The sequence below is a fragment of the Xenopus laevis genome, chromosome 6L (genome assembly GCF_017654675.1).
Source record: "Xenopus laevis strain J_2021 chromosome 6L, Xenopus_laevis_v10.1, whole genome shotgun sequence".
Lineage (NCBI taxonomy): Eukaryota > Metazoa > Chordata > Amphibia > Anura > Pipidae > Xenopus > Xenopus laevis.
In genome coordinates, this window is record NC_054381.1 from 715,230 (window position 1) to 741,367 (window position 26,138).

The following is a 26,138-nucleotide window of genomic DNA, read 5'->3' on the forward strand; positions in this document are numbered from 1 at the left end:
CCTCTTCTTTGCGGATATTGGTTAAAAAAAAAAAAAGAAAAAGAAAAGCAAACTATAACAAAAAGCTTTGAATATTTTTTAGGTTTTCCTTTTTTTTTTTACACCTTGCATCTGTTATTAGATGTTACACAATTCCAGAACATGAGCTGCTTTTATCTCCTTACAACTCCCTGCACCTGACAATAAACTGTTGCAGAACAGCTGCCTTTCCCTTGCAACTCCCTGCACCTGACCACAAACTGTTACAGCCAGCGCCATTTCTGTATGCATTGCCGCCTGAGGCGGCTCCAGTAATGCCGCCCCCTCAGCCCGATTCGATTTCCGGGGGGAGGCAGCAACGCTAGTGCGGAGAGCGCAATTGCGCTCTCTCGCCCTAGTAAAGCTGAATTTCCGGTTCAAAAACCGGAAATTCGGCTCTTAAAGGCACCAGAAGCGGCTTTTTGCCGCCCCTGGAAACCTAGCTGGCGATGCCGCCTGAGGCGAGCGCCTCAGCTCGCCTCATTGGCGGATCACCCCTGGTTACAGCACAGCTGCATTTTTCACTTGGAACTCCCAGCACAAGATCATAAAAATGTTCAAAAATGCTGCATTTTTTCTTTGCAACTCACTGCACCTGGAACTGTTTTAGAACAGCAAATTTGTTTTCTCTTTATAGTTTGTATTAAACTCAACATCTATTGCTTTATGCTGAGCATTTAAAATATACTGATAGGTTAAATGATCAGGCAACAGTGTAAGACAATTATGTGCAGACTGGGACACACAGGACAGAGGGTGGGAGGGGAGGGGTTTGGCTGCTACAGCTCAGGAGTTCAGCCTGTCAGTCAGTGCTGTGACCACTTCCTGTGAGAGCATGAACAGACACTCCCACTCTTCATTTCAGCCTAGCTTCTGACCTGAGAGGTTCTCAATGCAGCTCTGATGTAATGACACTTTTAGCAGGTAAAATGCATTCAAAACGTTTTTTTCTCTGCATCATTACATTGTTTGAGGAAAGATTCATCATATATCTGAATATGAAGGTTATGCAAAATGTCCCCTTTAAAGTAGAAACTTTTTTTTACTATCTCTCATATTGATCTAAATAGTCTCCCAGAATAACGTTCATTAGTCCCATCATACAACCTGCTGTGGTTTCTGCATAATCAGTTGACATTTGCAGCTCATTTCATTACTTCCTGGTCTAACATGAAGCCCCTTCCCTTCTGAGATCTCTCCTTATCTCTTCCACTAATGAGGAGCAGCTGCAGCGGCAGTGATAGTAACAGAGAAGTAGGAGCCAGTGTGTATTTGCTGATTAGTTAGACCACTTTCTGTATTTATTGGCCAATTTCTTGTAATCAGTTTATAACAGGAGGTGAGATAGACAGAACCATGTACAACTATATGGAAATGTAGGGAGACTTTCTTATGCAAAAACAGCAGCGCTGGTTGTAAATGACCCTTTAGGTTTCCAAGTAAGTCAGGACAATAACAGGGGCCTCATTGCTCCAGGATGTTTTTATAATTCAGGTGGGACTTGAGAAACAAGGGGAGACTTTAAGAGCAAAAGAGTAGTAAAGTGAAACAGAGACTGAGAGAACAGGAAGAAGATTTTCTAACAGAAAGTGATTTTATGTTACACAGTCAGGAAGTTTCTCCAACAAGAAATTCAATGAGAAGTGAGAGCTCAGCACAAAACAGAAAACTCAACACAAGTAGCAGAGACAGAAGCAACGGATGAGAGGGAATGTCAATAAGGACAGTCTGTGAGACACACAGTAAGTACATTAATATATAATTGTGTCTGACTGATACAGAGATACAGGGATGGCAATGAGGAGTAAATGTATCACATCGTATATAAATGTATTCATGGCTGTATGGGAGCATTTATATGGGACTCATTTACATTTAAGGCTACTATCATTTTATACACTCATTATAGAGATGATGTGCTATTAACTGTGCATAGGAATAATGGGTTGATTGAGGAATTTACTAAATATATTATAATCTCAAATTTACGGCTAAAATTGTTCTTGGTGGATGTCGCCTTGTTTGTTGAGTGAAGTACAATTGAGAGCAAACTGTTTCCTAAAGCTACAGACAGGAATGGCCTGTAACCATCATATCAACTGTAATTGGAACATACCAAGGGGCCAATGTTTAATGGCAAGAAGAATTTGTACTAAAGACAGTGAATTCCTTAATGAATGTTCTTAATTGGACAAAAGATTTCAAGAAAATGTTATCAGTCACAATGCTCTAATGAAAAGGTAGTTTGAGGGTAAACCTGTTGGGGGAAACATACTCCTCTGTTTGGAACCTTAGAAGCAGTGGGTACACTCACATGTACAGGGCACCCCTGTGGATTCCGGTGTTCACTGATGCCCTTTTGTGGCCCTGGGCTTTCTGCTGTGGAACCTACAAGGAGTAGTGCATAAATAAGCAAAAAGTCCAAAAAGAGGTACCGGCAAGTATTAGGCAAAATGTAGTCCAAGATCGGGCTAAAAGGTCAAGGCAGGTGACAGGAATCAAAGTCAATGATCAGGCAGGAGTCAAAAACCAGGTATTTAAAAAACAGTATAACATTTCAGCAGGATCTGTAAACAGAAGCCATGTTGGGCACTGTCAAAATGGAGAATTGGCTTTTTAAAGAGGATTTGGCGCCAAATTCTCAGCATCAAGCACTGATTGCAAATTGTGCAACTTTTTCAATTCTTATGCACCAAAAACTTGAGTTTTCAAATGAAAACAAGCGCAAAAAAATGAAAATTCGTAGGGGGAAAAACATCTTCAAATGCTTTTAGGGAACCTCTGCCATTGGCTTTTACATGAGTTTAATTGGTTTAAGCCATAGCATTTTCAGGTTCAAGTTTTTCGTTGCTCCAGAGCTTAATAAATCTCAAAAAATTCGAGTTTTCAGACAATGTATTGTTAATTATTGCGAACCCTGCAAAGTCCTTACAAGCCGTACAAAATAACCTAGAAATCTTTTCCGAAAAATCTTATTATAAAGTAAATGAAGGAAAATGTATGATTCCAAATATGGCAATTAAAAAGGACACAGTGACAAACTTACAAAATGTATTCCCATATAAATGGTGCAAAAGTTCAATCACTTATTTAGGAATATAATTAACCTTCCCAGTAGTACAAATGGTGGAGACAAACTACAATAAATTGTACAACAGCCTGAAAGCTGAAGCTAAACTTTATAATCAGACAGAATTCTCTTGGATAGCACTGATAAATATAGCGAAAAAGATGCTACTACCGAAGGTATTATATTTAATGAGAACAATACCCTTAAAAATTCCTAAAGATATACTTAAAAATTTACAAGGAATTTTTCAGGAGCTAATATGGAAAGGTAAGAGGCCTAGAATAAAGAAAGATCAGATATATAGATCTACTCTTCAGGGTGACATGATTGTACCTAATATAGAAGCGTACATGAAAGCAACAGCTCTAGAATTTAGTAAAGCGTATTGGAAAAATGATACCCAAAAACTTTGGCTAGAGATAGAAAATACCATATTAAAGGGCACCACAGTTAATAATATTTTAAGAGCTATAAGACCAGAATGTACTTTTTGAGTATTAGCAACAATGACCTACTTGTTTCAATTGTGGTGAGAAATTACAAAACATAATCATTGGTGGAAACGTAACTTTAGAGATTTAACCATTGACTCTATAGACGCACTTGTGCCTTCACTTGAACTGTTAGAATGGAAATCCAAAGGTTTCAGAACAATTAGAGATATATCAGATGAAAGCGGACTTTTCAACAAATAAGAGACAAATTCCTTGTTAATAAACATAATTTATTTATATATCTGCAAGTGAGACACATAATTCACCCTTTTCTGAAAAAAAAGAGGAGGCAAAGAGTATTTTTTAAGTTTATTTGAATGCGGAAGATGGGAAATACCAAGAAATATCGCTTTGTTACAAATTAGTGAATGAAGTACAAAACAATAATAAAGGGAGTTCTCTTAGGAAAGGGGAAAAAGATTTAAACAAGGAATACTGGATGGAGCAATGGGAAGCAGCACTGAAATAGGCAGGTAGAGCGACGAAATGTATCAACCACATTGAAATCAATAGAAAAATTCTGTTAAGATGGGATCTAACCCCAACTCAATTGCCAAAAGTTGCTGATGTAAAGTTTAATAAATGTTGGAGGAAGTTTGGGCAAAAATTATTAGGAAAAGTATAAACTCTGATCTCAATGACTAGATTGGTAACAATGTATAGCACCTAGACTGAAATAAACCATCTTGGGATTGTGTGAAAACTTTCTAACTCACATGTTGTTATAAATCATTTGTATATTATATTGTATGTCTATAAATATACCAATTGGTTTTCTTTTATTTTCTTTTAAAAACCAATAAAAATGTATTACTTAAAAAATTTTTTTTTAGTATCTAACCCCCTTAGTATAATAAGGCCTCCAATATTATAAAGGGTAAAGTTAAAAAGCGTTGGCACGTACTAGACTTCATTGCAAATCATACTATGAGTTTGTACCAGCATGATTTTATTTGTAATAGATCTTGCCAGACTAATTGAATTGCCTTTTATGAGAAGGTGAGCAGGGACCTTGATTCTGGGATGGCAGTGGATGTGATTTACTTAGACATTGCTAAAGCATTTGATACAGTGCCACACAGAAGGTTACTGGTTAAATTAAGGAATGTTGGCCTGGAACATAGTATTTGTACCTGGATAGAGAACTGGCTAAAAGATAGACTACAAAGAGTGGTGGTAAATGGAACATTTTCTAATTGGACCAGTGTTGTTAGTGGAGTACCGCAGGGCTCTGTACTAGGTCCTTTGCTTTTCAACTTGTTTATTAATGACCTGGAGGTGGCCATTGAAAGTACTGTTTCTATTTTTGCAGATGAGACTAAATTGTGCAGAACTATAGGTTCCATGCAGGATGCTGCCACTTTGCACAGTGATTTGTCTAAACTGGGAAACTGGGCAGCAAACTGGAAAATGAGGTTCAATGTTGATAAATGCAGGTTATGCACTTTGGCAAAAATAATATAAATGCAAGTTATACACTAAATGGCAGTGTGTTGGGAGTTTCCTTAAATGAGAAGGATCTTGGGGTCTTTGTAGATAACAAGTTGTCTAATTCTGGGCAGTGTCATTCTGTGGCTACTAAAGCAAATAAAGTTCTTGTATAAAAAAGGGCATTAACTCAAGGGATGAAACATAATTGTGTCTCTTTATAGGTCCCTGGTGAGGCCTCATCTGGAGTATGGGGGCAGTTTTGGACTCCAGTCCTTAAGAGGGATATAAATGAGCTGGAGAGAGTGCAGAGACTAAGTGCAACTAAACTGGTTAGAGGGAGGGAAGAGTTAAATTATGAGGGGAGACTGACAAGTGTGATATCCCAGTGCTGGGTGTTGTGGAACTGGAAGAATGCACACAAAGATGCCAGACTGCAGGGTAGAAGTCTGCTTTATTCCTGGCTGCTCTCTCCACCCTGTTTGCTCCTCCCCCTTCACTTCCCCTTCCTGTGTCCATAACCTTTCTCATGACTCCACCCAGTGCTAAGCTGCTAATGAATATTAAACTGAACATTTAACATCACAGGAATGGATGGAACAACATTACAAACCCCATAAAGTAAATGTTCAGTTAGACTTGGCACCCATGGCCATTTTTACATAGTGGTTGCCCCTAGGCCGCCTGTCGTTCATCATCCCCCTCCCCTTTTATTTATGCACATATGCAAATTTTAATCAGATCCGGAGCACTGGGAATTGTCACAGAGGAAATTGTAAAAACAAATATTGTATTTTCTGCGCATCCCAAGTGTTTCTGAACCAATGTGGTTGGACGGCATTCCGGCCCCTAAAATCCTGCCGCCCAAGGCCCGGGCCTTCATGGCCTTTCCACAAATCTGGGCCTGTTGTCACCTGTTTCACTTGCAATTTATTTATATGTGAAGATTTTTATTTCCTTTAAATTACTATTCTGTTCTCGAATGTTATCTTTGCATAATAATTAAGCTTGTGTTTGTGCTGCCATGTTATTTATTGAGGACAGGAGCATTTGCTAATATTTTTATACTTTCTGTCCCCTTTTATAACATGTCCCCTTTAGTGTCCATTGTAGTGGGGTGACCACACCAAGGACCCTCATGCAGTGCAGCTTCTATTTGTAATGGACAAAGTAACTTGGGTTAGAGTCCTGCAGCGGGTCCGGTTCTGCGGGTTTACGAGTCGCGGGTCGGGCCTCAGGTCTTCTCAATAGTGATTTTTAGTCCTTTTTTCTGACCACGCCTACTTCTGACGATGTCACTTCCGGTTTACAATGACAGCACTTCCTGATGGTCAGTGGGTCGCGGGTCTGGGTTGTGGATAAGGTACTTGAAGGTCGGGTCGGGTATCGGGTCCAAGCTGGTAAGAATGCAGGTTGCGGGTCCAGGTTTGCAGATTGCAGGTTGTGAGTACGGGTCGTGTACGGGTTCCAAAAACTGGACCCGCGCAAGAGTCTAACTTGGGTATATGTGAACATTGCAACATACAGGGGAGTGCAGGCAGGGAAGAAGCACATAAGACTAGTCACATTGTTACCCTATTAGATTTATTATGTTGATTAGATCTAAGTGACTTTAAAGCTACCCATAGATGTTGAGATTTTTAAAAGATCAGATCCTGATCGTGAGACCACGATTTTCTCGGAACAATCTTACGAATTGACCATCAACTAAAAAGACCAATTTACCAGGAAAACAAAGGGGAGCTGCCTGGCTCTGCAGACATAGATACATTGCACTGGGACCCACAAAGATTTTACACTACATACCTCCCAACATTTTTGAAATAGAAACAGGGACAAAAGGGGCAATTTTTTGACCACACCCATATGTGTGGCCACACCCCCTAATTACCAAGTACATTTTGCAGGTTATGAAAGTTTGATCACATTTCTGTGTTTTTTATGTGTTAATACAGTTTGCTAATGAAGGTGAAGGTGCATTTAAAAATTACAAATCTGTAGGGACAGAAGCTGCATTTAATGAATATAAACACTGTAATAAATGTTGTAAATCAGCAATCCGGAAGGCTAAGAAAATAAATGAAGAGTTAATTGCGGTGGAGGTGAAAACTAACCCTAAAAAGTTTTTTAAATATATTAATAGTAAAAAGATGCAGGTTGAGAGTGTTGCTCCATTAAATAATGGTACCAGTATGGTTGTAACAGATACAAATAAGGCAAATGTGTTAAATCAGTTCTTTTCTTCAGTGTATACAATAGAGGAGTCTGGGTTCACAGGCTCACTTTATAGCTGCACTAATGGCTCAGCTCAATCTAGTCAGTGGCTGACTCAGGATATAATTCATAAAGCTTTAATACAAATTAATGTAAACAAGGCTCCAGGGCCTGATGGCATACACCCCCGGGTTCTAAGAGAGCTTAGATCAGTTTTAGACCAGCCCTTATTTCTGATTTTCTCAGATTCACTGTCATCTGGTATGGTGCCTATGGATTGGAGAAAAGCTGATGTTATTCCAATATTTAAAAAGGGATTACGATCTCAGCCTGGCAATTATAGGCCAGTAAGTCTGACATCTGTGGTGGGCAAATTATTTGAAGGCTTGTTAAGGGATCACATTCAAAATTTTGTCCTAATGAATGGCATTATGAGCAACAATCAGCATGGCTTTATGAAGGATAGGTCATGTCAGACGAATTTGATTGCATTTTATGATGTGGTAAGTAAGATTCTGGACAGTGGGGGGGGCAGTAGATCTATTTGGATTTTGCCAAAGCGTTTGATACTGTGCCCCACAAACGACTGCTTTCTAAACTAAGGTCTGTTGGCTTAATGAAGTCGTTTGCACATGGATAGGAAACTGGCTACAGGATCGGGTACAGAGGGTGGTTGTTAATGGGACATTCTCTACTTGGAGTAAGGTTCTTAGTGGGGTCCCTCAGGGCTCAGTATTGGGTCCACTTTTATTTAACTTGTTCATTAATGACTTAGGGGAGGGGATTGTAAGTAATGTATCAGTGTTTGCAGATGACACAAAACTATCAGCCCAATTAATTCCATCCAGGATGTGGCACTTGCAACAGGATCTTGACTAACTGGCAATCTGGGCAGCTAAGTGGCAAATGAGATTCAATGTTGATAAATGTAAAGTCCTGCACCTGGGATGTAACAATATCCACTTATACCCTTAATGGGACTGCACTAGGCAAATCCATAATGGAGACGGAGCTTGGAGTCCTTGTAGATAATAAACTTGTCTGTAGCAAGCAATGCCAGTCAGCAGCATCAAGGGCAAATAAGGTCTTGACTTGTATTAAATGGGGCAGAGAGTCACGGGAGGAGGGGGTCCCACTGTATAGAGCACTGGTAAGGCCCCATCTAGAATATGCCCTACAGTTTTGGTCTCCATCAATCAAACAGGACATTATTGTATTAGAGAGGGGACAGAGAAGGGCAACTAAGCTGGTAAAGGGAAAATCTTAGCTATGAGGAAAGACTGGCCAAATTGGGGATGTTCACTCTGGAGAAGAGGCGCTTAAGGGGTGATATGATAACTATGTATAAATATATAAGGGGATCATATAATAATCTCTCTAATGCTTTATTTACCAGTAGGTCTTTCCAGCTGACACAAGGTCACCTATTCCGATTAGAAGAAAAGAGGTTCCGCCTAAATATTGGGAAGGGGTTTGTTACAGTGAGAGCTGTGAAGATGTGGAATTGTCTCCCTGAATCAGTTGTACAGGCTGATACATTAGATAGGTACAAGGAAGGGTCGGATGCTTTATTCACCAGTAGCTCCTCCCAGCAGACAGGAGGGAGCCAATGAGATTAGAGGAGGGAAAGGGGTGTTACAGGGAGAGCTGGGGAAGTGAATCAGGGGTACAGGCTGATACATTAGATAGGTACAAGGAAGGGTCGGATGCTTTATTCACCAGTAGCTCCTCCCAGCAGACAGGAGGGAGCCAATGAGATTAGAGGAGGGAAAGGGGAGTTACAGGGAGAGCTGGGAAGTGAATCAGTTGTACAGGCTGATACATTAGATAGCTTTAAGAAGGGGTTGGATGGCTTTTTAGCAAGTAAGGGAATACAGGGTTATGGAAGATAGTTGATCCAGGGACTAGTCCGATTGCCATTTTGGAGTCAGGAAGGAATTTTTCCCCCTCTGAGGCAAATTGGAGAGGCTTCAGATGGGTTTTTTGCCTTCCTCTGGATCAACTGGCAGATAGGTAGTTAATAAAAAAAAAAAAAAGGTTAAACTCGATGGACATGTGTCTTTTTTCAACCTTACTTACTATGTTACTATGTTACTATGTTGTCCTTTAAGCTGCAAGTCACAGTTTCCCCAAGAGACCTGCTTATCTCAAATTGTTACAATTGTTTCTTTACTTATCTTAAATTGTTACAAAAGTATCAAAGTGCACCTGGTGACTATTCTGGGCTCTCTGCCAAAAGCCATCTAAGTTATAAACTTTGTATCTCGTTCAGGCTGTTCAGTGCAGGAGATCAAAGAAAAAATTGGGACATTTCAGTAACAAGTTGGGACTCCTGGATGAGCTGTCAAAATTGGGACTGTTCTGAACAGTTGGGTATGAGACTGTCATTTCAGGCCTGACTTGCAAGAAATCAGAGAGTCCTGTGAGGTAACCAGGAAGTATTTACAGCTAATGAGAGAGTGAGGGGGAGTGTCCTGTGAGGTAACCAGGAAGTACTTACAGCTAATGAGAGAGTGAGGAGGAGTGTCCTGTGAGGTAACCAGGAAGTATTTACAGCTAATGAGAGAGTGAGGGGGAGTGTCCTGTGAGGTAACCAGGAAGTACTTACAGCTAATGAGAGAGTGAGGGCGAGTGTCCTGTGAGGTAATCAGGAAGTACTTACAGCTAATGAGAGAGTGAGGGGGAGTGTCCTGTGAGGTAACCAGGAAGTACTTACATCTAATGAGAGAGTGAGGGGGAGTGTCCTGTGAGGTAACCAGGAAGTACTTACAGCTAATGAGAGAGTGAGGGGGAGTGTCCTGTGAGGTAACCAGGAAGTACTTAGAGCTAATGAGAGAGTGAGGGGGAGTGTCCTGTGAGGTAACCAGGAAGTACTTATAGCTGATGAGAGAGTGAGGGGGAGTGTCCTGTGAGGTAACCAGGAAGTACTTACAGATAATGAGAGAGTGAGGAGGAGTGTCCTGTGAGATAACCAGGAAGTACTTACAGCTGATGAGAGAGTGAGGGGGAGTGTCCTGTGAGGTAACCAGGAAGTACTTTCAGATAATGAGAGAGTGAGGGGGAGTGTCCTGTGAGATAACCAGGAAGTACTTACAGCTAATGAGAGAGTGAGGAGGAGTGTCCTGTGAGGTAACCAGGAAGTACTTTCAGCTAATGAGAGAGTGAGGGCGAGTGTCCTGTGAGGTAACCAGGAAGTACTTAGAGCTAATGAGAGAGTGAGGGGGAGTGTCCTGTGAGGTAACCAGGAAGTACTTATAGCTAATGAGAGAGTGAGGGGGAGTGTCCTGTGAGGTAACCAGGAAGTACTTACAGATAATGAGAGAGTGAGGGGGAGTGTCCTGTGAGATAACCAGGAAGTACTTACAGCTAATGAGAGAGTGAGGAGGAGTGTCCTGTGAGGTAACCAGGAAGTACTTACAGATAATGAGAGAGTGAGGAGGAGTGTCCTGTGAGGTAACCGGGAAGTACTTACAGCTAATGAGAGAGTGAGGGCGAGTGTCCTGTGAGGTAATCAGGAAGTACTTACAGCTAATGAGAGAGTGAGGAGGAGTGTCCTGTGAGGTAACCAGGAAGTACTTACAGATAATGAGAGAGTGAGGGGAGTTTCCTGTGAGGTAACCAGGAAGTACTTACAGATAATGAGAGAGTGAGGGCGAGTGTCCTGTGAGGTAACCAGGTAGTACTTACAGCTAATGAGAGAGTGAGGGCGAGTGTCCTGTGAGGTAACCAGGAAGTACTTACAGATAATGAGAGAGTGAGGGGGAGTGTCCTGTGAGGTAACCAGGAAGTACTTACAGATAATGAGAGAGTGAGGGGGAGTGTCCTGTGAGATAACCAGGAAGTACTTACAGCTAATGAGAGAGTGAGGAGGAGTGTCCTGTGAGGTAACCGGGAAGTACTTACAGATAATGAGAGAGTGAGGAGGAGTGTCCTGTGAGGTAACCGGGAAGTACTTACAGCTAATGAGAGAGTGAGGGCGAGTGTCCTGTGAGGTAACCGGGAAGTACTTACAGCTAATGAGAGAGTGAGGAGGAGTGTCCTGTGAGGTAATCAGGAAGTACTTACAGCTAATGAGAGAGTGAGGAGGAGTGTCCTGTGAGTTAACCAGGAAGTACTTACAGCTAATGAGAGAGTGAGGGCGAGTGTCCTGTGAGGTAACCAGGAAGTACTTACAGATAATGAGAGAGTGAGGGGAGTGTCCTGTGAGGTAACCAGGAAGTACTTACAGATAATGAGAGAGTGAGGGGGAGTGTCCAGTGAGGTAACCAGGAAGTACTTACAGCTAATGAGAGAGTGAGGGGGAGTGTCCTGTGAGGTAACCAGGAAGTACTTACAGCTAATGAGAGAGTGAGGGCGAGTGTCCTGTGAGGTAACCAGGAAGTACTTACATCTGATGAGAGAGTAAGGAGGAGTGTCCTGTGAGGTAACCAGGAAGTACTTACAGCTAATGAGAGAGTGAGGGGGAGTGTCCTGTGAGGTAACCAGGAAGTACTTACAGCTAATGAGAGAGTGAGGAGGAGTGTCCTGTGAGGTAACCGGGAAGTACTTACAGCTAATGAGAGAGTGAGGGCGAGTGTCCTGTGAGGTAATCAGGAAGTACTTACAGCTAATAAGAGAGTGAGGAGGAGTGTCCTGTGAGGTAACCAGGAAGTACTTACAGATAATGAGAGAGTGAGGGGAGTGTCTTGTGAGGTAACCAGGAAGTACTTACAGATAATGAGAGAGTGAGGGGGAGTGTCCTGTGAGGTAACCAGGAAGTACTTACATCTGATGAGAGAGTAAGGAAGAGTGTCCTGTGAGGTAACCAGGAAGTACTTACAGCTAATGAGAGAGTGAGGGGGAGTGTCCTGTGAGGTAACCAGGAAGTACTTACAGCTAATGAGAGAGTGAGGGGGAGTGTCCTGTGAGGTAACCAGGAAGTACTTACAGATAATGAGAGAGTGAGGGGGAGTGTCCTGTGAGGTAACCAGGAAGTACTTACAGATAATGAGAGAGTGAGGGGGAGTGTCCTGTGAGATAACCAGGAAGTACTTACAGCTAATGAGAGAGTGAGGAGGAGTGTCCTGTGAGATAACCAGGAAGTACTTACAGATAATGAGAGAGTGAGGAGGAGTGTACTGTGAGGTAACCGGGAAGTACTTACATCTAATGAGAGAGTGAGGGGGAGTGTCCTGTGAGGTAACCAGGAAGTACTTACAGCTAATGAGAGAGTGAGGGGGTGTCCTGTAAGGTAACCAGGAAGTACTTACAGCTAATGAGAGAGTGAGGAGGAGTGTCCTGTGAGGTAACCAGGAATTACTTACAGCTAATGAGAGAGTGAGGGCGAGTGTCCTGTGAGGTAACCAGGAAGTACTTACAGCTAATGAGAGAGTGAGGGCGAGTGTCCTGTGAGGTAACCAGGAAGTTCTTACAGCTAATGAGAGAGTGAGGGGGAGTGTCCTGTGAGGTAACCAGGAAGTACTTACAGCTAATGAGAGAGTGAGGGGGAGTGTCCTGTGAGGTAACCAGGAAGTACTTAGAACTAATGAGAGAGGGAGGGGGAGTGTCCTGTGAGGTAACCAGGAAGTACTTAGAGCAAATGAGAGTGTGAGGGGGAGTGTCCTGCGAGGTAACCAGGAAGTACTTATAGCTAATGAGAGAGTGAGGGGGAGTGTCCTGTGAGGTAACCAGGAAGTACTTACAGATAATGAGAGAGTGAGGGGGGGGTGTCCTGTGAGGTAACCAGGAAGTACTTACAGATAATGAGAGAGTGAGGGGGAGTGTCCTGTGAGATAACCAGGAAGTACTTACAGCTAATGAGAGAGTGAGGAGGAGTGTCCTGTGAGGTAACCAGGAAGTACTTACAGCTAATGAGAGAGTGAGGAGGAGTGTCCTCTGAGGTAACCGGGAAGTACTTACAGCTAATGAGAGAGTGAGGGCGAGTGTCCTGTGAGGTAATCAGGAAGTACTTACAGCTAATGAGAGAGTGAGGAGGAGTGTCCTGTGAGGTAACCAGGAAGTACTTACAGATAATGAGAGAGTGAGGGGAGTGTCCTGTGAGGTAACCAGGAAGTACTTACAGATAATGAGAGAGTGAGGGGAGTGTCCTGTGAGGTAACCGGGAAGTACTTACAGATAATGAGAGAGTGAGGAGGAGTGTCCTGTGAGGTAACCGGGAAGTACTTACAGCTAATGAGAGAGTGAGGGGGAGTGTCCTGTGAGGTAACCAGGAAGTACTTACAGCTAATGAGAGAGTGAGGAGGAGTGTCCTGTGAGTTAATCAGGAAGTACTTACAGCTAATGAGAGAGTGAGGGCGAGTGTCCAGTGAGGTAACGAGGAAGTACTTACAGCTAATGAGAGAGTGAGGGGGAGTGTCCAGTGAGGTAACGAGGAAGTACTTACAGCTAATGAGAGAGTGAGGGGGAGTGTCCTGTGAGGTAACCAGGAAGTTCTTACAGCTAATGAGAGAGTGAGGGCGAGTGTCCTGTGAGGTAACCAGGAAGTACTTAGAGCTAATGAGAGAGTGAGGGGGAGTGTCCTGTGAGGTAACCAGGAAGTACTTACAGCTAATGAGAGAGTGAGGGGGAGTGTCCTGTGAGGTAACCAGGAAGTACTTACAGCTAATGAGAGAGTGAGGGGGAGTGTCCTGTGAGGTGACCAGGAAGTACTTACAGCTAATGAGAGAGTGAGGGGGAGTGTCCTGTGAGGTGACCAGGAAGTACTTACAGCTAATGAGAGAGTGAGGGGGAGTGTCCTGTGAGATAACCAGGAAGTACTTACAGCTAATGAGAGTGTGAGGAGGAGTGTCCTGTGAGGTAACCAGGAAGTACTTACAGATAATGAGAGAGTGAGGGGGAGTGTCCTGTGAGATAACCAGGAAGTACTTACAGCTAATGAGAGAGTGAGGAGGAGTGTCCTGTGAGGTAACCAGGAAGTACTTACAGCTAATGAGAGAGTGAGGAGGAGTGTCCTGTGAGGTAATCAGGAAGTACTTACAGCTAATGAGAGAGTGAGGAGGAGTGTCCTGTGAGTTAACCAGGAAGTACTTACAGCTAATGAGAGAGTGAGGGCGAGTGTTCTGTGAGGTAACCAGGAAGTACTTACAGATAATGAGAGAGTGAGGGGAGTGTCCTGTGAGGTAACCAGGAAGTACTTACAGATAATGAGAGAGTGAGGGGGAGTGTCCAGTGAGGTAACCAGGAAGTACTTACAGCTAATGAGAGAGTGAGGGCGAGTGTCCTGTGAGGTAACCAGGAAGTACTTACAGCTAATGAGAGAGTGAGGGGGAGTGTCCTGTGAGGTAACCAGGAAGTACTTATAGCTGATGAGAGAGTGAGGGGGAGTGTCCTGTGAGGTAACCAGGAAGTACTTACAGATAATGAGAGAGTGAGGAGGAGTGTCCTGTGAGATAACCAGGAAGTACTTACAGCTGATGAGAGAGTGAGGGGGAGTGTCCTGTGAGGTAACCAGGAAGTACTTACAGATAATGAGAGAGTGAGGGGGAGTGTCCTGTGAGGTAACCAGGAAGTACTTACAGATAATGAGAGAGTGAGGGGGAGTGTCCTGTGAGATAACCAGGAAGTACTTACAGCTAATGAGAGAGTGAGGAGGTGTGTCCTGTGAGATAACCAGGAAGTACTTACAGCTAATGAGAGAGTGAGGGGGAGTGTCCTGTGAGGTAACCAGGAAGTACTTAGAGCTAATGAGAGAGTGAGGGGGAGTGTCCTGTGAGGTAACCAGGAAGTACTTAGAGCTAATGAGAGAGTGAGGGGGAGTGTCCTGTGAGGTAACCAGGAAGTACTTATAGCTAATGAGAGAGTGAGGGGGAGTGTCCTGTGAGGTAACCAGGAAGTACTTACAGTTAATGAGAGAGCGAGGGGGAGTGTCCTGTGAGGTAACCAGGAAGTACTTACAGCTAATGAGAGAGCGAGGGGGAGTGTCCTGTGAGGTAACCAGGAAGTACTTACAGCTAATGAGAGAGTGAGGGGGAGTGTCCTGTGAGGTAATCAGGAAGTACTTACAGCTAATGAGAGAGTGAGGGGGAGTGTCCTGTGAGTTAACCAGGAAGTACTTACAGCTAATGAGAGAGTGAAGGCGAGTGTCCTGTGAGGTAACCAGGAAGTACTTACAGATAATGAGAGAGTGAGGGGAGTGTCCTGTGAGGTAACCAGGAAGTACTTACAGCTAATGAGAGAGTGAGGGGGAGTGTCCTGTGAGGTAACCAGGAAGTTCTTACAGCTAATGAGAGAGTGAGGGCCAGTGTCCTGTGAGGTAACCAGGAAGTACTTACAGCTAATGAGAGAGTGAGGGCGAGTGTCCTGTGAGGTAACCAGGAAGTACTTAGAGCTAATGAGAGAGTGAGGGGGAGTGTCCTGTGAGGTAACCAGGAAGTACTTACAGCTAATGAGAGAGTGAGGGGGAGTGTCCTGTGAGGTAACCAGGAAGTACTTACAGCTAATGAGAGAGTGAGGAGGAGTGTCCTGTGAGGTAACCAGGAAGTACTTACAGCTAATGAGAGAGTGAGGAGGAGTGTCCTGTGAGGTAACCAGGAAGTACTTACAGCTAATGAGAGAGTGAGGGCGAGTGTCCTGTGAGGTAACCAGGAAGTACTTAGAGCTAATGAGAGAGTGAGGGGGAGTGTCCTGTGAGGTAACCAGGAAGTACTTACAGCTAATGAGAGAGTGAGGAGGAGTGTCCTGTGAGGTAACCAGGAAGTAGTTAGAGCTAATGAGAGAGTGAGGAGGAGTGTCCTGTGAGGTAACCAGGAAGTACTTACAGCTAATGAGAGAGTGAGGAGGAGTGTCCTGTGAGGTAACCAGGAAGTACTTACAGCTAATGAGAGAGTGAGGAGGAGTGTCCTGTGAGGTAACCAGGAAGTACTTACAGCTAATGAGAGAGTGAGGAGGAGTGTCCTGTGAGGTAACCAGGAAGTACTTACAGCTGATGAGAGAGTGAGGGGGAGTGTCCTGTGAGGTAACAGGACACACACAGACACACACACACACACAGACAGACACACATACACTCAGACACACATACACAGTCACACACACACACAGACACACACTCAGACACACACACACACATAGATAAAACACATGCACCTCATATACTGTTAGCTTTATACTTGTACTTATGCATTCACTATACAGATTATTTGCTCTAGGCTGTAAGGATATGTTTGACTTGCACATGGATATGACTATGACGATTTTTATTCATCCAGGTCATGGTATATCTAGTATAGGTCAATCTAAAACAACTGGACTTGCTGAGTAATCAATGAAGACGTTTCACATCCGAGCAGCTTCTTCAGTACAACTGACTGGTGTGGGAAGTTCTCGGCATATAAACTCTTCCCTTGTCTTTTAGGACAGCTGAGTGTTGCCCTGTAGAGTTCTCCCTCCTGTGCTGAGCCATTCGCTTGGAGAGCAGTTGTTTTGTCTCCCCGATGTATAGATCTGTACTCTCCTCACTACACTGGACTCCGTATACCACATTGCTTTGTTTTTCTTTAGGTGTTGAATCCTTTGGGTGTACCAGTTTTTGTCTCAGTGTGTTGCTGGGTTTGAAAAACACAGGGACGTGGTGTTTGTTAAAATCCTCAGACACTCCAGCTACATATTGTGTTGATAATTGTTGATGTTAATAAAGTTTGTCAGAACAAGGAAGCAGCGGGCGGGGTCAGCTCACAGGAGATGAGAGTGAGTTGAACGGAGATACAGGCTTCCTTGGTTTGAATAAATAAGTTGCTGTTGCAAACTCAGAATCTGGTTATTAAAGCATACAACACATGGTACCAGAAGTGGATTCACTCAGCACACAAAGCCTGAACAATGTCAGAACCTGCAAGAGGTGCAGAGGATGCAGCAGGCCCATCCCAGCCTGTGAGTGTAACAGTCCCTGCACAGATAAGGACAGACAGTCTACATCCACCTACTCCAGTTAAGTTTGTGGGAAATGTTGGGGAAGCATGGAAAATCTTTAAGCAGAGACTGTTACTATATATGAAAGCTACTAACACTATAACACTGTCCAGTGCACAGAAAGTGGCCCTGTTCCTAACAATAGCAGGGGAAGAAGCCTTGCAAATATTCAATTCATTTCAACTTAATGAACATGACAGTGATGATTTTGAAGTGGTTATGGGAAAGTTTGAAGATTACTGCACCCCTAAGGTGAATGAGACATATGAAAGATTTATCTTTAACTCCAGAGTGCAATCTCCAATAGAAAGCATAGAGGAATACATAACAGACCTCAAGCTCAAAAGCAGAACATGTAACTTTGGTCAGCTGAGAGATTCATTAATCCGAGACAGACTTGTAATTGGATGTAATGATCAAAAAGTGCAAGAAAGATTGCTAAGGGAACAGGATCTTACATTAGAAAAAGCTATACGAATCTGTCAAGCAGCTGAACTCACAAAACAGCAGCTCAAAGTGTTAACAGGGATAAGAAGTGAAGAGAAGGTTTCACAAGTGAGTAGAGTGGCCACATCCTCAGTTACACCAAGGGCTCACATAAGTAAATCAGATTTTAAGAAAGGCAAAGGGAAAATTGATGCAAGATTCACCAAATACAAGGTCTGCAATAATTGTGGCAACACCCATGCATTTAACAACTGCCCAGCATTTGGTAAACAGTGCAAAGCGTGTGGCAAATATAATTACTTCGCCAAGCAATGTTACAGTAAAAGCAAACTAAATGCAGTCATGGACAGCAGTAGTGAGGAGAGTCAGGAGGAGATCTATGTGAGTGCTGTCAGTAAAAGGAATGGAAGTGGGAAAAGCTGGACTATAGACATTGATACAAATGGTTCCCTGATTAAGTATAAAGTGGACACAGGGCAGAAACAAACATTATCACAGAAAAAATATGGAGAAACTTACAAATGAAAGCAAAACTAAAAAGTAAAACATCAGTGCTAAAGGCCTACAATGAGTCTAAAATCCCATCAGTAGGAAAATGCACCCTCATTCTTACTTATAAAGGAAAGACAAGCAAGCATGAATTTACAGTAGTTATTGGTAATTACTGTCCTCTATTAGGCGCACAAACATGTGAAAAGTTGGGACTGGTAAACAAATTATTTGTTGTGGAAGAATCACCACAAAGCAACATAGACATACTGCTAAGTGAATATAAGGATGTGTTTGCAGGTCTTGGAAAACTACCAGTTATATATGATATTTCATTAAAAGCTGATGCAAAACCAGTTGTACAAGCCCAAAAGGCATGTGCCAGTGGCACTGAGAGAAAGACTTAAACATGAATTGCAGCGCCTGACAGAGTTAGATGTAATTGAACCTATCAGTGAACCTTCCTCTTGGGTGCATTCCTTAGTCATTGTAGAGAAAAAAGACGGGTCTCTACGATTGTGTTTGGATCCCAAAGAGTTAAATGAAAACATAAGGAGAGAACATTTTCATATACCCACTCGGAATGAAATCCTGGGTGAAATGGCAAATGCCAAATTGTTTACAATCCTAGATGCCTCAAATGGATTTTGGCAGATTCCTCTCACTAAGAGGAGTAGAAAATTATGTACTTTTAATACACCTTTTGGAAGGTATCAGTTCAAGCGTCTGCCTTTTGGATTAAGTTCAGCCCCAGAGATTTTTCACAGAACAATGCAGCAACTTTTGGAAGGGGTTGAAGGAGTTAAAGTCTATATAGATGATATTTTAATTTGGGGCACCACAGAAGCAGAGCATGACAAAAGACTAAAGCAAGTCTTACAGATAGCACGAGAAAATGGACTTAAACTGAACCACACTAAATGTCAGTTTAAGAAAACAGAAATTTTGTATCTTGGTGAAATCATTTCTCACACTGGAGTGAAACCAGATCCTGCAAAAGTTCTAGCAATTAAACGAATGGCCAGCCCCAGTAATAAAAAAGAACTGCAGCGGTTCATGGGTATGTTAAACTACCTTAGCAAGTATATTCCCAATCTGGCAGACAAGACTCCCCATATGAGGAGTATGTTACTAAAGCACGCTGAGTGGAAATGGACAGAGAAGCAGGAACAGGAGTTCAAATCACTCAAAGACATTCTTTGTTGTGCACAGACGCTGCAATATTTTGACATATGCCGGCTTTCAAAAATATCAACAGATGCATCAAAAGATGGAATAGGTGCAGTTCTACTACAACAGTATGGAATGGAATGGAAGCCAGTTGCATATGCATCACGCCCATTCACACACACAGAGCACAAATATGCACAAATAGAAAAAGAGACTCTTGGTATTGCTTTTGGATGTGAAGCATTACACAACTTTGTGTATGGGACAAAATTTATTGTTGAAACAGATCACAAGCCACTACTTACCATCACACAGAAAGAACTATGGAAAGCTCCTCCACGCATTCAACGTTTGTTGTTGAAATTGCAGAAATATGCACAACTTGCCAAACCTTTGCCCCAGCATTTCCAAGGGAGCCTCTAATACAGAGAGAAATACCATTTGGTCCCTGGGATACAATTGGAGTTGATATATTCATGATGAATGGAAAGGAGCACTTGGCAATATTGGACGCATACTCTAATTATCCAGAAGTTCGAAAATTGAAAAACAGCACATCATTTGAAGTATGCAAAATACTTAAGACACAGTTCTGCAGATATGGAATACCAAGAGAAGTAAGAACAGACAATGGTCCTCAATTTATAGGAAAAGACTTTGTAAGGTTCACAGAAGAATTTGGATTCAACCATGTCACTTCAAGCCCTAGATTCCCACAGAGTAATGGACTTGCAGAGTGTGGTGTAAAGATTATAAAACAGTTGATGAAAAAAGCTGTTCATTCAGGGCAGGACCCAGAAGTGGCACTTTTAAACTACAGAGCAACATCCCTGGAAGGAGGCAAATCTCCAGCAGAGTTGTTCTTTGCAAGACAAATACAGACAAAATTACCTGCATTGGAGCTTAAGTGTTACCACAATGATAAGACCCTTCATAAACGGTACAGACAACAGAAACAAAATATGAGAGAGAGACAAAAGAAAAATTATGATAAAAGAACAAAACCACTTGAAAATTTACACATTGGAGATGAGGTCAGAATTTGGAATGGATCTACCTGGTGTGAAAAAGCTCAAGTGCTACGCCTAGTCGCACCTCGTTCTTATGAGGTTAAAACAAGTGATGGGAAAATTTTAAGGCGAAATAGAAGGCATTTGTATAAAATCCCCAAAATACCAAGCGTGACTCATTCAGATGGTCAGCATTGTAATCAGTCAGAGGAAGCACAGGATCAGGATTGGATTCACATGGAGCAGCATCTACCAGTGGATGCTTACTGGCCAGAGGACATACAGCGAAGAGATGCCGAAGGAAATAAACAGGTGCCAGTAGATTACACCGAGAGGAACAACCAGATGGACATATCACAATCCTTTCTGAGAGATACTTTACCCATTCAAGGAACAAGAAACTCAGATCAGTCCACAATTAATACACATAATACAACTGGCAATAACCAGGCACAGACACTTACTCATGGAGTACAAACACGTTATGGCCGGATTATCAAGAAACCATCAAGACTAGTTGAACAGTGTTAAAGTGACTTGGTCAGTTGCCACAGCATTATAAGTGTAGCAAACCACCTGTACTAAGTTCCAACTATTTCGATAGGTTGTTTTTATTACCACCATTTTGTTGAAATGTTTAAAAGGGAAGGATGTGTTGATAATTGTTGATGTTAATAAAGTTTGTCAGAACAAGGAAGCAGCGGGCGGGGTCAGCTCACAGGAGATGAGAGTGAGTTGCACGGAGATACAGGCTTCCTTGGTGCACTGTATTTGAATAAATAAGTTGCTGTTGCAAACTCAGAATCTGGTTATTAAAGCATACAACACACATATGGGATGACTATGTTTCACCTACTATGTGTCTCCGGGCGGTTTTTTCTATTGGTGTTCCTGTTGGGCTTGGTTGCTGCTGTTTTGACAAAGGCCCAGTCTGGGAGCCACATACTTTCAAAGCTCCTCTGAGATGTTTTTGCTCTTTGTCTTTGGACTCTGTATCAGTTGTTCTGTGGTGCAGAGTTCTAATGACCCCCAGTTTGTGTTCCAGCAGATGGTGGGAGTCAAACAACAGATATTGATCCGTATGAGTGGGTTTCCTGTATACTTCCATTTTCAAGTTACCCCCCTCTTGGATACACATCAAATAGTCCTAAAAAAGGCAAGTTTGTTCTCGTGGACATCTTCCCTTGTGAACTTGATGTTATTGTCCACTGAGTTCATGTGTTCTGTGAAGGCCGCCACTTCATTGGATCTGATTTTAACCCAAGTGTCATCCACATACCTGAAGCAGTGAGTCGGTGTAGTTCCCTGGAAAGTAAGTAAGGCCTTCCTCCATGTACAGGTTTGTTACAATGGGAGAGACTGGAGAACCTATTGCACAGCCATTCTGGATATGATGCACTGTATTGCCTACCAACGGGGCTAAGATTTTAGCCAAGAATTTTGCAATGTTGTATGTCACTGAATTTATGCTGCTGACAATGGGCTTAGTGGGGCTCCTTCTTTGTGTATCTTGGGGAGTCCATATAAACATGGTGTGGCTTCCCTGGGGTACAGGCGGTGGTATAAAACTCGATCAATGGCTTTCTCCTTTTCAATTTGTTGTAGGCAACCTATCACCTTTTTCTTGTAACCACTGGTTGGGTCTTTCCCTAAGGGTTCATATGTATTGCTATGACTGAGCAGAGTGGTTATCTTGCAGTCATAGTCAGTTGTGTCGAGCACCACTGTGCATCGCCCTTTATCTGCTGGCAGGATAGTGATGTTCGGGTCCTTACTCAGAGAACTGAGCGCTCTCCTCTCTTGTGTAGTAAGGTTAGAGGGAGGTGTTCTGGCACTTAACAAGGCAGCTGACACATTTAGCCGGAGTTGTTCCGCTTCTTCCTTTTTCAAGTGATTATTTTTGATAGCAGATTCTGTGGCTGTGATGAGTTCAACTACTGGGATGTGTTGTGGTGTCAATGCATAGTTTAACCCCTTGGCTAGCACGTCCTTTTCCAACTGAGTTAGTACCCTATCTGATAGGTTCCTAACCCACGTGTCTTTGGTGTTGTTTGGTGTCTCATCTTTCTGCCTCCAGGTTAGTTCTTCAGTCCTTTTCCAACTGCTGCTTCGTGACAGTAACGTGGTGAATTTGCTTATTTGTCGCTCCTTACTCTTAATGTGTTGGGCAATCTGTGCATGTTCAACAAACACAACCACCCTTTCCAGAGTTCCATCACTCAGTTCTTTTGTCAGACTCAGTTTTGATGTTCAACTTTCTGCTTAAGGGCATCAATGGTAAAGTTGATCTTTTTGACCCGTTCATTTAGTAGATGTTTTTGGGCTTTTTGTAAAATCTTGTTGGCTCTTTGACTTTTTACAGTGGAACTCAGGCGTAGGCTACAAGGGGTGAGTCCCTGATGTCTGCATCTGAGATTAAAGCATCTTTGTACACCTTAAAGACAAGGGACACTCCTTTGAAGATAGCAAGGTTCAAATCTTGGATAAAGAAGACGCTGGTTTGAACGAGGTGTGAAAGAGGCGATTCATCTCAAGGTGCAGAAACCATCCCTGAACAGAGGCGGGGGCCTTCGACACCACCTGTCTGCTACATACAATGTTGTTCCAACATCTGTACCCCGGCAGTTTCAGAACACGTCACACGTCCATTCATGTAACTCTCACAAGTAACAGCTGTATCTAGGAGTCACATGACACATTGGATAATCCTATCACAGTAACTACACACAATCTACACCTCTGTGAATTTCTTCAGATGTCACCTCTTTGAAGAGTTACAATGTGCCATTGTGATTGGATTAGTGGAAGAGTTTATATGACGAGAACTTCCCACACCAGTCAGTTGTACTGAAGAAGCTGCTCGGATGAGTAGTGAAACCTCTTCATTGATTACTCAGCAAGTCCAGTTGTTTTTAGATTTACCTATACTAGATATAACACATGGATAGGGAACTGGCTACTGGATTGCGTAGAGAGTGTGGTTGTTAATGGTACATTCTCTACTTGGAGTAAGGTTCTTAGTGGGGTCCCTCAAGGCTCGGTATTGGGTCCACTATTATTTAATTTGGCAGATGGGATTCAGTGATGATAAATATACTTGGACAAAGTTCCTTAATGGGATTAGGTTGGTCAGATCCATGATCGGGAAGGTCCTAGTGCTACTCAAGCATAGTAAAAGTAAATCTGTAGCAAGCAATGGCCACAAGTGCAAACAAGTTCTTTATTAAAAGGGGTATTGCTTCATGAGGAGAGGATCATCCTTTCCCTTTACAAAGCACTGCTAAGGCCCCATCTTGAATACTTACTTGTACTAGTTTTGGTCTTCAGTGCTCAGATGCAATTTTTATGAAATAGAGAAAATACAGAGAAGAGTGACTAAGCTGATAAAGGGATTGGAAGGGATCAGTTATGGGGAAAATTAAAATGAATAATTTCCTTAATTTGTTTAACTTTCCCTTGTAGGCAAATGTGGTGTTGAATGAGGAGCCTGAGAAGAAGGAAGAGAGAAATGTTGTGGAGAAACTGTGGAAATGAAACAGAGAGACAGTGACAGAAATGGAGACAGAGACTCAGATGCAGATGGAGTTCAGAGGAGAAGAGAAGAAAGATGATGATATTATCCATGTGATAGCGACAGAGATGGAAGAGTTGGTCAGGCAGATCCCTGACATGGAGGAGATGTGTAACATGTGTGATACATTGTGTTCCTTACTGGCACAGGAATCACATGGAGCTGCACTGTGTGGGGCTGAGGGGGCACATAATGAGGGGGGCACAGATGGGATAATGGCCCCTGGATTGGCTCATATTGTGCTGGGTATAAAGAGACAGATCTGTGGGCAGGAGGCTACAGACCTGTTACTGGATATAAACACGGCTCATAATCATTTATCTGTATCAGGGGACAGGAAATCTGCTTCCTACTCACTAACAGAACTACATTACCCACAATCCCCAGAGAGATTTCAGGATAGGCCTCAGACTTTAAGCAGCAGGAGTTTCCCCTCAGGGCGACATTACTGGGAAGTGGAGGGCAGTGAATCAGGGGAGTGGAGGGTAGGGGTGGCCTATCCCAGTATAGAGAGGGGAGGACGACAGTCTGCAATTGGGAATAATAACAAGTCCTGGTGTTTGTACATGGAAGATAATAACAGATATTCAGTGGTACATGACAGTAGATGGACAGAGTTACCCCACGTCTCTTCCTGCAGGAGAATCAGGATCTCATTGGACTATGAGGCCGGACGTCTGTCCTTTTATGAGCTGAATGAGCCAATCAGACACTTACACACCTTCACTGCCACATTCACTGAGCCCCTTCATGCTGCTTGTTTGGTAGGGTGGGCAGGTACCTGGTTGAAAATCATTATTTAGCAAAATGACCAATAAAGAGAGGTAGAAGCTGGTCACATGACTGTAGGAGAGGGAGTAACTATATCTGCCATTCCCACATCTGCTCTACTGTCCCTGATCCCACTGCACCAAAAACAAGTGTCAATTAACATTATACTGATTCTTTTCTCTTTTTTTATTACATTTTTCATCGTCATCTGGTTTGGCGATTCATTTAAACCTTTTAGTGTCACTTGATTCATGTTAGATAATCTTGAAAATGTTGTGCTCTTTTAATTTGTGGGCATTTCATTGGTGTCCATAAGTCGTCCAAAAAAGTTCTGTACAGTCTAGCTCTAAAATGTGCCTGGATCTGTGTGATTCTACTTGTGTAACAAAATAATTGCCAATTCCCTCCCATCATCTCTAAGTAGCATTTGTAATAGGGGGAATAAACCAAATGCCTCATTAAATATATAAATATTCTGTGTTGCTACTTCCTACCAGAATCCCCCAAAGAAGCTCCATCTGCAGGTCTATTAATTACCCCCTGCTCGGGCGATTCTGATTTACCCCACCAGTTGCCCCTAAGGTCTGTAGGCACAATCTATTATTCCTGTCCCTGATGTGTCTCTGGATCAGAAGAGGTTTTGATAGTCACATAGTTACATAGGGTTGAAAAAAGACCACAGTCCATCAAGTGCAACCCCTCCAAATGGGTCCTACACACACTGACCCATCCATATATTCACATCAACTATATATACTCATATCTATATTAATTGTACATTTTAGTATCACAATAGCCTTGGATATTCTACTTGTCCAAGAAATCTTCCAAGCCCCTTATTAACAGAATCAGCATCACATCCCCACGCAGTGCATTCCCCAACCTCACCGTCCTCACCTTGAGTTAAAGGGGATCTGTCACCCTAAGAAATAATTCCAAATCCTATTTTATTATGTTAGTCAAGCAAAATAAACTTCACTTACAATATATAAATTATTTAATATTTGTTTCTGTAACCCTTGGAATTCACAATCACATCAAGCAGGCAGGTGCCATTTTGTGGAGACTGTTATTAAAGGAGGTTTTGTTTCATTCCAAAATCTTGTTTATGTGCCAGAAATGGGCACCTGAAGCCCACAACCATGCACTGGCTACACAATTAGATGGTAAGGAGGGAGGGGAATGTGAGGAGGGCAGTAAAATCCAGTAAGTGCTCAATGGAAAATGAAAGTAATTGCCTAAGCCTCATAGAGGAGGGGCCAGAAACGTGTGATTTACAGCTGAGATTGTGGTGACATTGCCCCCCCCAAAGACTATTTGAGATTTGGGACTGTTATAGAGATATTTGATATATTGGTAAAATGGCCCGGTAATGCCATATTTTTCAAGGCAGACAATGTGTTCCCAAGTAATATTATCAAATGCCTTTTCACGCATCAATATTAATGATGGAACTAGGAATATTGTTTTTTTTTGTAAAAAATATTATGTGGATTAGAGCTCTGATATTCTTTACCCCTGGTCTATTTTTAATAAAACCATTTTGGCCC

The 26,138-nt window shown here is 42.6% G+C and overlaps 1 protein-coding gene across 2 annotated transcripts; it reads left to right on the forward strand.

Annotated features, from left to right (window-relative positions):
* Window positions 1-833: 833 nt before the first annotated feature.
* Window positions 834-25,064, forward strand: LOC121394789 (tripartite motif-containing protein 14-like). 2 transcript variants are annotated; one of them, XM_041566820.1, is made up of 3 exons: window positions 834-942; window positions 1,627-1,760; window positions 23,709-25,064. In XM_041566820.1, the coding sequence occupies exon 3, from the start codon at window positions 23,802-23,804 to the stop codon at window positions 24,618-24,620; it is 819 nt and encodes a 272-aa protein (XP_041422754.1). In that variant the 5' UTR covers window positions 834-942; window positions 1,627-1,760; window positions 23,709-23,801; the 3' UTR covers window positions 24,621-25,064. The 2 variants fall into 2 exon arrangements, with proteins under 2 accessions (XP_041422754.1, XP_041422755.1); XM_041566821.1 differs by lacking the exons at window positions 834-942; window positions 1,627-1,760 and adding an exon at window positions 16,922-17,148.
* The last annotated feature ends 1,074 nt before the right edge of the window (window positions 25,065-26,138 follow it).